Source organism: Wasmannia auropunctata, unplaced genomic scaffold (genome assembly GCF_000956235.1).
Source record: "Wasmannia auropunctata unplaced genomic scaffold, wasmannia.A_1.0 LD336029.1, whole genome shotgun sequence".
NCBI lineage: Eukaryota > Metazoa > Arthropoda > Insecta > Hymenoptera > Formicidae > Wasmannia > Wasmannia auropunctata.
Genome location: NW_012026861.1, coordinates 71779 through 81911, shown reverse-complemented (window position 1 = coordinate 81911; position 10133 = coordinate 71779). Strand labels below are relative to the sequence as shown.

Here is a 10133-nt window from a genome sequence, read left to right as displayed (position 1 = left end):
CCACTATTAAAAATTCAAAAACGACCATTTGCCACTCAATTGATGATCGTTTGATAGTATTTGGTAGTTTATTCTCGATGATTGGTAGTCAAAGTTGTAAATAATAATATGAAAAAAAGACATACGCGCGTGTGAATATTTACAGTTATGATTACATACGCAGTGTGGAAAGTCCTTAGAACATATATATGTTCTAAGGGAAAGTCATATTTTGCGAAAGAAGGAACTAACTTCATATGCGTATGTTTTTTTTTTCATATTATTATTTACAACTTTGAGTACTAATCTGCATCGAGAATGGACTATTAAATACCATCAAACAACCACGAATCGAGTGGTAATAATCATTTAATTTTCAGTAGTGGGGGGGCAACTTCACACAGCTGCGAAAATTCTATTACAAACGTCATAATTATTTCCTTGCCAAACTTCGAAATTAGAGAAAGAGAGCAGATTATTAACAAATGTGAACGAGCTGAAGCGACAGCGATCTAATTTAGAGATTATCAAGATTCTCTGAATTCCTTCTCACGTAGCTTGAATTGCCATGCAGAAAAATATCCAATGTTATAGTTGTTCGCATATAACATATATGTATATATAATTCGGAATACAATAAAGAAAATTCAACGTGAAGATCCTATATGATATTGTTAACATAAAACTACATGTAGTTTACACAAAATTATAAAATCAAATTTGTCGAATTCAGATTTGTTGAAAAGCATAGTGTCTTGATATAAATATGAACAAATTATGTTATACTGAAAACTTTCTTAAAATTACGAATAAAATTTATAATTATATACATGTATATATGTATACATGATTGCTTATGCCTTAAAAGATAGTCATTTTGATCATCGTTATTTAATAAATACATAATAACACAAATAACGTATTTAAAAAAATATCTAAGAAAAATATAATAAAAAAATTATTAATATAATTCTCTTTTATATAATCAAGAAATATGGAAAGGCATAAATGCTTTGCTATAAATCTTTTATTCACTTATCTGTTAAATATTACAGGTTGTTGACATAAATATCAGACGTTAAAATTTATTAAAATAGAAGAAAGAATTTCTTTTTTTACGGCAATTTCACGGTAAACTTCGTTCCATGGACCACACGTGAGATTGATAATTTCTTCAGCACGATTTAGATATCGCCGTGTTTTTTTCAACACGTTTCTGTAACAAAGTACATAATACACTGCAATAAACAATAGACGAATGTAATTACAATTTAGAATGATAAAAATTCGACATTTACTTATAATATTTTGATGATGTATTAGATTCCTCTTGCAAATATTGCATGCATATATCCGTTAATTTATTTATTTCATTACAAACTTCAAGACTGCAAGAGCCATATCTTTCTTCAATCGCCACGATACTGTGCTCGAGATACGAAATCGAATTTAACCATTGCTCTAAAACCAGAAAAGAGTAACGATTATTTAGGGTGATGAGCGTGGCTGATGAGAAATGATCGATTCAACAGGATTCAACTCGTTGTGTTCTGAATGTTACACCATATATTCGTATTGCTGATACAAACCCATAATAGCATACACTCTTGCTATGAGATCCATAATTTCGGCAAGATCCTCATGATATTTATATAATGCAGCTCTCTTAAGATGCAAACATGCTTTCAATTTAATTAATGCCTCGTCATAATTCTCATTCTCTATGCAAACTCTTCCTTCGGAATAATAAGAATCAGCATCTTTTAAAGATTCATCATAAATATTTCCATACATTGCCGCTCCGCAATCCATACAGTGCATGGAAGAGGAGTAGAAATTATCGCTCAACGGCCCGCTACATTTAGGACACTTCTTCGCAATAAACTTTCTCTACAAAAGAATAACGAATTTATTTACGCAATAATGTTAATACAATATTTTTAATATCTAGAAATAATTAATAATTTACCAAGCTGTCTTCATATTCTGGTTTAGTGCATGCCACGCAGTTGCATTTAAAACAGTATTGACTTTTCATCTTTTCTTGTCTTTGTTGTCTCAACATTCTTCTAAAGTCAACCCCTGTTGCACAACATAGAAAGTGAAATCAAAACTGGTAATTAATAAAGTAATTTATCATTATTAACTTTTAACATACCATAACAATTAAAGACTTCTTCACCCGCTGCAATATCCCGTGTGGCTTTAGTTATTAAAATGTGCCCTAAAAAGCTAAAGAATAACAGTATTATTTAAGTAATGGGTATAATATTTATTTCCTGTATAGGTTTATGTAAGCAATGAGCAATTGTCACATTTTTGTTACAAAAAGATATCTATATATTACCTATTGATGATATTAGGATCGCAAGAATGGTTCATCATACTTGCAGAGGGATAAATAGCTGTGGCTATTCTGTCTTGTTGTTGAATAAAAAGTGTGTTTTTATTATTTGCTATCGCGTTTATCTTTGTGATAGCATGCCCATTAGATATAAGTTGTAGTATATTCTTCAGCAGTAGAGAACTTACGAACAATCGTCTACCGTTCTCTGTTGCGAGATCACAGTTGAAATCGTAGAACTTTGAACATTCATCAAGATTGAGAAATGTAAAAAAAGGTGTAAACTTTGATAAATACATCCTAAGCATAATTGCCGTCTGAAAGAAAAGATAGAAATTAGTTTTATGAAGAAATTCTCTATACACGCGTACGTCGCATATTTTATTTTCGCGAAAATTATGCCACTTACGATTCCATACGAAATAATGTCGCTTGGTGAGACCTTGGAAAAATTAGTCACTAGATCTTGTACCTCCTTAAGTTTGTTACCATCGGTTGTAGTTGTACACTTAAACAACATTCTTACAGCCAGATATGCTATCCCAACTTCATCCCAGAGGCCCATTTGATTGCCGACACATTCCCAACGATGGTAAGACGAGCGTGCTTCATTCCAACAATTAATGTTGCAATATATACTTTCGATACACTCTGTACAGCTGTGTAATTTAAAACACACGCAATATAAATATATATATATTTTTTTTCTTTATTGGTTTGCCAGAGAATAAGAAATATAAAACTCACGGTAGAGGAGTATCACCGGACGAGCGACAACAATTGTAACAAATATCAGATTTAGCGAAACTCAATGGGACAAAAACAAATGCCTCTTCAACGAATAGGATTTGACCTCTTTTGATATCTCTATTAGCTACGACGTATCTCCCTTTTTCTGGAGCATGTTTTATCTCTACAGCTGCCGAGGCAGACGGAAAATTAGGGTTTTCACCATATACGACTTCAGGTGGCGAAGGAAATTCTGTAGTATCTGTGGTATTATCTGTGGTATTATCTGTTTCATCTTCCAAACATGATATCTTCGATGTTAGGACATTTATTTGCTTCTGTAATTGCTCTAAAAGTATCAACGATTTTTTATTATAACAAATATAAGAAGTCTACAATAAGTAATTTTCCCCTTCATCTTAAATATTCGAAGTTGATACTTGCCTTTCTTCTCATTTGACATTTTACCCTGATTCACTGAGTTACGCAATTTTAAAATAGTTTCAAGAGCTGAACTTTTGTTACCTAATTCCAGGTAACACTGAACTGCACGCAGATACAGTTTGAAACGTAAGTTCTCGGGATAATCCAATTCCAGCGCCAATTTGATATCGTCGATGCATTTCTATACATTATTAATAAATTACATTTACAAACAGAATAATAATTTTATAACATTGAACTTGCCATTGCAAACATAATGATTTATAAATGATTAAGTGGTTGTAAAGAAAAGCAAAAATATTGTAATATCGTTCATCCTAGAGTTTTTTATTCACCTGCCATCTGCTCATGTGGAATAGAGCGGCTGATCTATTTGCAATTGCCAGTGACGAATCTGTATACGAGTCAGCGTACCTAGCACTTTTCGTATAAAATTCTAGAGACTCAGCATATTTTTTCAGTTGAAACTGCTTGGTCCCTTGTATCTTGAAAGACAATGACTTTTTTGAACATTTATCCTCTTTCCTCTCATCTATTGTGTCATAGTAATCTTGCAGCCAGCAATCTATATATTTCCTGCATTTCCAATTAAAAGCTTATAATATACCCCAGTATATATCCATTAGTTAAAATTAATTACGTTTGTTCCTAAAATTTAACTTACACACTAATAAACACCGATGTATTACAATTACTTAAAAGTGCCAATTATAGTGAACATAAAAGTTTGTGAAAGAAGCGTATTATAAAAAAAGCCTGCTTTTTTTGCTGTGCTCGGAGAGAAATAAGGTAGATATCATTTCTTATAGCCTTTGAGACAAGAAATCCGATGATGCTAAATTAAAATTACGTCGCAAGACAGGAATATGTAAAAATTTGAGCGTAAATCGGAAAAATGCGTAGCATCGCAGTCAATATCGAGACAAGACGCTATGCTACGTGAACACATGGTATTCACACAAGGGTGAATACATTATATTTTGACATTAAAAATATATCGTATCTTACAAGAATATAGGATATTTTATTTAAAAAAAGGCTATATAGGAAAAATATTAGACGCAACGGAAATTTCGTGCACACGCATGTCATGCAAGTCGGCTTTCTCTTCCCTCTCCCCCCCCCCTCCCCCTTCTCCGAATCCCCGATATCAGACAAGCATGTGCAAGACGAAAACTTTTCGTTGCATCTGATATTTTCTTCGCTATTGAATTAACATCTTATACAATATTCTACTTAATGTCAATATGCTAATACGACATGTCACATTGTGTTCCATCGACAGTTATTGAGCGTAGCGACCTGTTCTCGCGAATGAGACGCGTTTCCCGATTTAAATTCCATCTTCATGTGTTCCCGTCATTTAAACGTAATTTTAACCGCCACCATCGGATTTCTCGTCTCAAAAACCACAAGAAATGACGTCTGTTTTACTTTCCCCGAGCACAGCATAAACAGGCCTTTTTCGTACTTCTTTATACGAGAAAAACAAATTGATTACTTATGAACTCTTCGTTATCTCGGCAGAATTTAAAAAAAAAAAGAAAGAAAATAAAGAAAATACTATTTCAGAGAGACTGTTTCGGGATCACGAAAAAACTCTCATCCCGAAAGACATGTAAAAGCTTATATACTCACATAACCTCCTGATTCTGCGACAAACGAGTTATCAGCTCGCTTTCGTATTTCATGCCCTTTATCTCATTCTCGAGTCGAGAGGGCTTCACGTAGTTCAAAACGTTGTCGATGACCTTATTCCAATCCATGTTGTGGCTCTCAGAAGCGAAGCCTCCAGCAATTGCGTCGCGAGAGAACGGAGAGAGAGAAGACGCTGGGAAGTTGCTTATGATGGCATAAAAGTTGGTGGAAGTTGCCACGGGCAGCGGGGCTGAGGAAGAGAGAGAGAGAGGAGAGAGAGAGGAGAGGTTGTTGTCTAACAATCTAACTGGCAATGCGCAGTCACCGGAGCACTGTGTTGGACAGTGGTGGGTAGGTAATAGTGCCCTTCGGCGTGCTCGGACACGGATTGGCTGCGATTGGCCTGCAAAAAGGGGAGAGAGCAAAGTTAAATCTCCCTTCGGTCGACTATCGTAGTTACTCGAGGTTTCGAGCAATTTCTCGAGCGTGGAGAAGGGTAAGAGCGAGGACGGCGAGATGCAGGCACCTGTGCAGCAGCAACGTTCGAGCAACGTTATCGTTCTGCCGCGACGATCCCGCGCGGAGACGCACTTCCAAGTTGTCACACGATTGTCCCTTTTATTTTGATGTTTTCACGCGGTCGCATAGCTGCTAATCCCGTCCGCGAGTAAAACACCTTTGTGCGCGTCCGTGAATCCGTGACTGTTCTCGTCCGAAAACAATCTCAGATGGCGTCGCTGGTTGAAAACGATCAGCTGTTCGGCGTCGTGTAAATTCCTCGTCTCACGGAGCCGCGGATCGGCAGCATGCTGCGCGCCGTGAACGGTCGAGCGGCGGTGTCGGCGTGCACGGTGTGTACAGTGGCTTTGAAACTTGGACGACTTGGGGATACGGAGTGATCGTTTGTAAGCTATAATCCTCGCGTGACAGAGCTGTGATAATTCAGTTAAAGTGACGATATTGAAGCTGTGGAGAATATGCCTCAGGGAAGGAGAAAAATTCCGTTCAGCGGAAAGGCCAAGAAGCAGCAGATGCAGGCGAAAAAACAACGGCAGCGAACCTTGCTTGGTATGTATCAGATTTATTTGAAATTTATATCTGTAAAAATTAACGTTGCAATTTGCAAAGCGAAGCGCGGTCGATTCTACATATCCTTCCCTACTTCTCTTTCTCGATCCTGAATACCCTCGTCTCTTTTCGAGGAAGCTGGTAACAATAATAAAAATGTGTGAAAAAAAAAAGAAACCGTATAGTACACGTATATAGCAAGAGATGCGTTCAGATTTTCCAATATAACAGGGCTAAAATGATACTCGAACACACTCGGGGTAAGGAATCTGAATTTAGCTTGGGAGGGATTTCAAAAGGTTAGTTTCGAACTTTTCTCGGCGGCGATTTGTTTGATATAATTACCCCACCCTTCCTTCCCTGTTTAAAGGGCAAAACGAGTACATGTGCAGAGTTCGCTTACTCTCTGCGAAGGCTGCACCTAACCTAATCTTGAGACCCTGTAATTGAAAACATCACCCGAGTGCTTCATTTTATCTCATTTTATCTTTCTTGTCCATCGAATGTTGAATAAGATAACGATCTCTTTAGGATTTCTAATCTACACCTAATTTTTTAAAAACTCGTTTTTCAATGAAAAATTGGAAACCTATGTGGAACTGTATTTTGCGTGGAAATTTGTAAATATCCATATATACGATTCGATATGAGTTTATATTTTATATTTCACGATATTTCATGAATGTGATTGATTTCTTAATCGAATATTCATTAACTTAACGATTAATATCTTGACACTTTTTTTTGTTAGATTCTTTCGTTTCGCACAAAAACTCAAATGAGCATAATTTTATTAATTGGAGCTAAGGAAGATTAAATTGAATAATTATCGTCTATATAATTGCAATTTATAGTTATTTTATTAGCAATTTAATATTACTTGTGGAGAATTATAAAAATATGCTTTCATCAACAGTAAACTCAGATGATGAGGAAAGCCACAGCAATGAGAGCAATGTTGAACATAAGAGACAAGTGATGAAGATAAATGAACAACCAAGCAGCAAATCTTCGAGGAATAAATATGCACTACAATTCTTTCAAGAGTCCAGTGAGAAATTGCGAAAACGTAAGGAACGAGCCTTTAAAAGTATCGAACCAGCTAGTCTCAAGGATCAAGAGATTTCCGATAATTATTTTCCACCTGGGATTGACATGCCAAAGCGACCTCCGTGGGATTTCAATATGACAAAGGAGCAGTTAGAATTAAGAGAACAAAGATATTTTACAGTACGTAATTGTGAGTCTACGCTAAAAACGAAATCTTACACTGCAAATCCAAGTGTGTGTACTGTAGCCACTTTTTACACATTTTATATACGCGTGCTATATTTTTGCACTTTTTATCTGTGTTTTCTATAGTTAAATATTTTTTACATGCTTACACATATTATTGTAAAATTAAGCGTGTAAAAATATACATTTAACTGTGTAAAACACAGATAAAATGTGTAAAAATATAGCACGCGTATATAAAATGCGCAAAAAGTGACTACAGTATACACACTTGGATTTGCAGTGTAGTTTCTCGAACATGGTACTGACTAACAATTCTTTGTATTTAGGAATACTTGAACAGCATGGAAGAGTTAGCTAGTCTGAGTTACTTCGAATTGAATTTAGAGACCTGGCGACAATTGTGGAGGGTTCTAGAGATGTCGGACATGCTCTTAATTATTGTTGACATTAGATATCCTGTTCTAATGTTTCCCCCTTATTTGTACGACTATGTGACGAAGAAATTAAAGAAAGATATGATTTTGGTATTAAACAAGGTCGATCTGGCACCTCCGGCGTTGGTGGTGGCTTGGAAAGAATATTTTCACAATCAATATCCAAAATTACATATTTTAATGTTCACGTCGTATCCCACTTACAATCTTCGTGGTAATACGAGCAATGAGGAGGGTGTCAAGAAAAGATCTCGCAGGGGAAAATTGAGAATGGCCGCGGAAGGAGCGCAGAAGTTACTGGAGGCTTGTAAAGATATTGTTGGGGATAAGGTCGATCTAAGTTCCTGGTATGAGAAAATTCGGGAGGAAATGCACTCCGAATACGATTTAGATGACATAAATCACAAGGATGACGTAACAATAGAGAAGGAGGATACCACTTATTTCAAACATGAAAAATACAAAAATGGAGTATTGACTATTGGGTGTGTTGGTACGCCAAATGTCGGAAAATCATCCTTGATGAATGCATTAATGGGTAAGTAAGACCATTCGATTATGCAATTGTATTATACGTATTATGATACAATTTTAATTATTTTTTAAAATATTTATATTCCAAATTTGATTTGATTTTTGTTAAATAATGTAAAATGAAAATATTAAATAAATCTGATCTGAAGCCTTCAGTATGTGAAATATTATATATCCAATGTGTTTGTTTCACAGGGAAGAAAGTCGTAAGTGTGTCTCGCACTCCTGGTCATACTAAGCACTTTCAAACTATTTATCTTACAAAGACTGTGTGCCTATGCGATTGTCCTGGTTTGGTCTTTCCTTCGACTGTGCCCAAAGAATTACAAATATTAATGGGTTCGTTCCCGATCGCTCAAGTCAGAGAACCTTATACCGTCGTACAATTTCTGGCCGAAAGAGTGAATCTACCGAAACTATTGAGGATTCCACATCCAGAGAACGATGACACGTGGTCCGCTATGGACATCTGCGACGGTTGGGCTATCAAGAGGGATTTCAAGACGGCGCGAGCAGCTAGATTGGATACATACAGAGCGGCAAATTCGTTACTACGAATGACGCTAGAAGGAAAAATTTGCCTGTATATATACCCGCCGAATTGGACCATTGATAAAAGTATTATTTTATTCTCTCTTATCACATACAGTGAAAAAAATTATTTAGACAACTATATGTAACACGTAATTCTTAATTCAAATTTAATCAAATTATATCAATACAAATTTTTTTTTTATAGAAAAATGGGAAAATCACGCAGATGTTGAGACAGTAAGATGGATTCAAGCTAGGAATAAGGGCGATAATTTCAGTACACCAACTGAGATATCTTCTGAAGATGAGGAAACTGACGACGAAAGACTGACTGAGGAATCTTCTAGGTGCGCAACGAATGATAACTCAAACTCGGAATCGTCAAACGAGGAAAACGATGTGCCGCTTGTAGCTAATAAGTTTTCATTGTTATCTGCGGAATAATAATATAGTTTATCATGTTGCATCTTGCTCAGATATTTTATTTACCCCTTTTTTACACACATAATTTTTTTTCTTAAAATGTAATGAGCAACCTGATAACAATAAAGAATAGTCGTGTAATTCTCATGTGTTTTCGCCCGCGAAACACAATCGTCACTATAACACAGAATATTTTACGAGTAAAAATAGATTACTTTGTACAAGTCGCGCTACTCTGTTGCTAATATTTTTCTCATTTTTTAATAGATTTTTTTTAAGGTCACTGTGTGTATGAATTATTTACAATGTAGTTCTAATTTGCAATTATTCTGATTACTTTGGTCCGCTATAAACTGATTGAGGCTGAAGATTTCTTTTTTAACTATAAAAGAGAAGCTACATTACTACTTCGGAGACAAAATATTCCATAAAAATCATTTACGGTGACATTTGTACATAAAGAATAATTTCTAGTGCCCTAGCATGCTCAATACGAAATTGTGCAAGATAAATGACTTCTATTTTCTCGAAAAATATTTTATTTGCCTTGGCATTTTATACAAGGTATTTCTCAATTCACGGCTTTTATATAAGTTGCTCAGAAATACCCTGTACGTATTTTTTAATCCTACTGAAATCCATTTACAAACTACACTGCAAATCCAAGTGTGTGAATCTGTAGTCACATTTTACGCATTTATATTTTTACATATTTTATCTGTGTTTTACACAGTTAAATGCATATTTTTACACGGTTAATTTTACAA

General features: G+C 35.3%; 2 protein-coding genes across 3 annotated transcripts; one reads left to right on the top strand and one right to left on the bottom strand.

Moving 5' to 3' along the window:
- Positions 1-988: 988 nt before the first annotated feature.
- LOC105452554 (SET and MYND domain-containing protein 4-like) lies at positions 989-5280 on the bottom strand. The gene is made up of 11 exons (XM_011693763.1): positions 5135-5280; positions 3832-4072; positions 3497-3677; positions 3071-3401; positions 2733-2982; positions 2327-2640; positions 2138-2211; positions 1949-2061; positions 1569-1869; positions 1278-1440; positions 989-1195 (listed from the first exon to the last, which is right to left on the bottom strand). Exons 1-11 carry the CDS (start codon positions 5260-5262, stop codon positions 1051-1053), a joined length of 2241 nt encoding a protein of 746 aa, XP_011692065.1. The 5' UTR covers positions 5263-5280; the 3' UTR covers positions 989-1050.
- Positions 5281-6100: 820 nt separating this feature from the next.
- LOC105452555 (guanine nucleotide-binding protein-like 1) lies at positions 6101-9507 on the top strand. 2 transcript variants are annotated; one of them, XM_011693764.1, is made up of 5 exons: positions 6101-6202; positions 7119-7432; positions 7768-8413; positions 8605-9027; positions 9149-9507. In XM_011693764.1, exons 1-5 carry the CDS (start codon positions 6112-6114, stop codon positions 9385-9387), a joined length of 1713 nt encoding a protein of 570 aa, XP_011692066.1. In that variant the 5' UTR covers positions 6101-6111; the 3' UTR covers positions 9388-9507. The 2 variants fall into 2 exon arrangements, with proteins under 2 accessions (XP_011692066.1, XP_011692067.1); XM_011693765.1 differs by lacking the exon at positions 6101-6202 and adding an exon at positions 6650-6822.
- Positions 9508-10133: the final 626 nt, after the last annotated feature.

Excerpts from the sequence above, each read along its gene's own strand:
- LOC105452554 (XM_011693763.1), bottom strand. The coding sequence starts at position 5,262 with ATGGATTGGAATAAGGTCATCGACAACGTTTTGAACTACGTGAAGCCC. Across the intron at positions 2,212-2,326 it reads GATCCTAATATCATCAATAG|CTTTTTAGGGCACATTTTAA; the intron begins GTAATATATAGA and ends GTTATTCTTTAG. Across the intron at positions 1,196-1,277 it reads ACATCATCAAAATATTATAA|AAACGTGTTGAAAAAAACAC; the intron begins GTAAATGTCGAA and ends ACTTTGTTACAG.
- LOC105452555 (XM_011693764.1), top strand. The coding sequence starts at position 6,112 with ATGCCTCAGGGAAGGAGAAAAATTCCGTTCAGCGGAAAGGCCAAGAAG. Across the intron at positions 6,203-7,118 it reads ACGGCAGCGAACCTTGCTTG|TAAACTCAGATGATGAGGAA; the intron begins GTATGTATCAGA and ends TTTCATCAACAG. Across the intron at positions 9,028-9,148 it reads GAATTGGACCATTGATAAAA|AAAAATGGGAAAATCACGCA; the intron begins GTATTATTTTAT and ends TTTTTTTTATAG.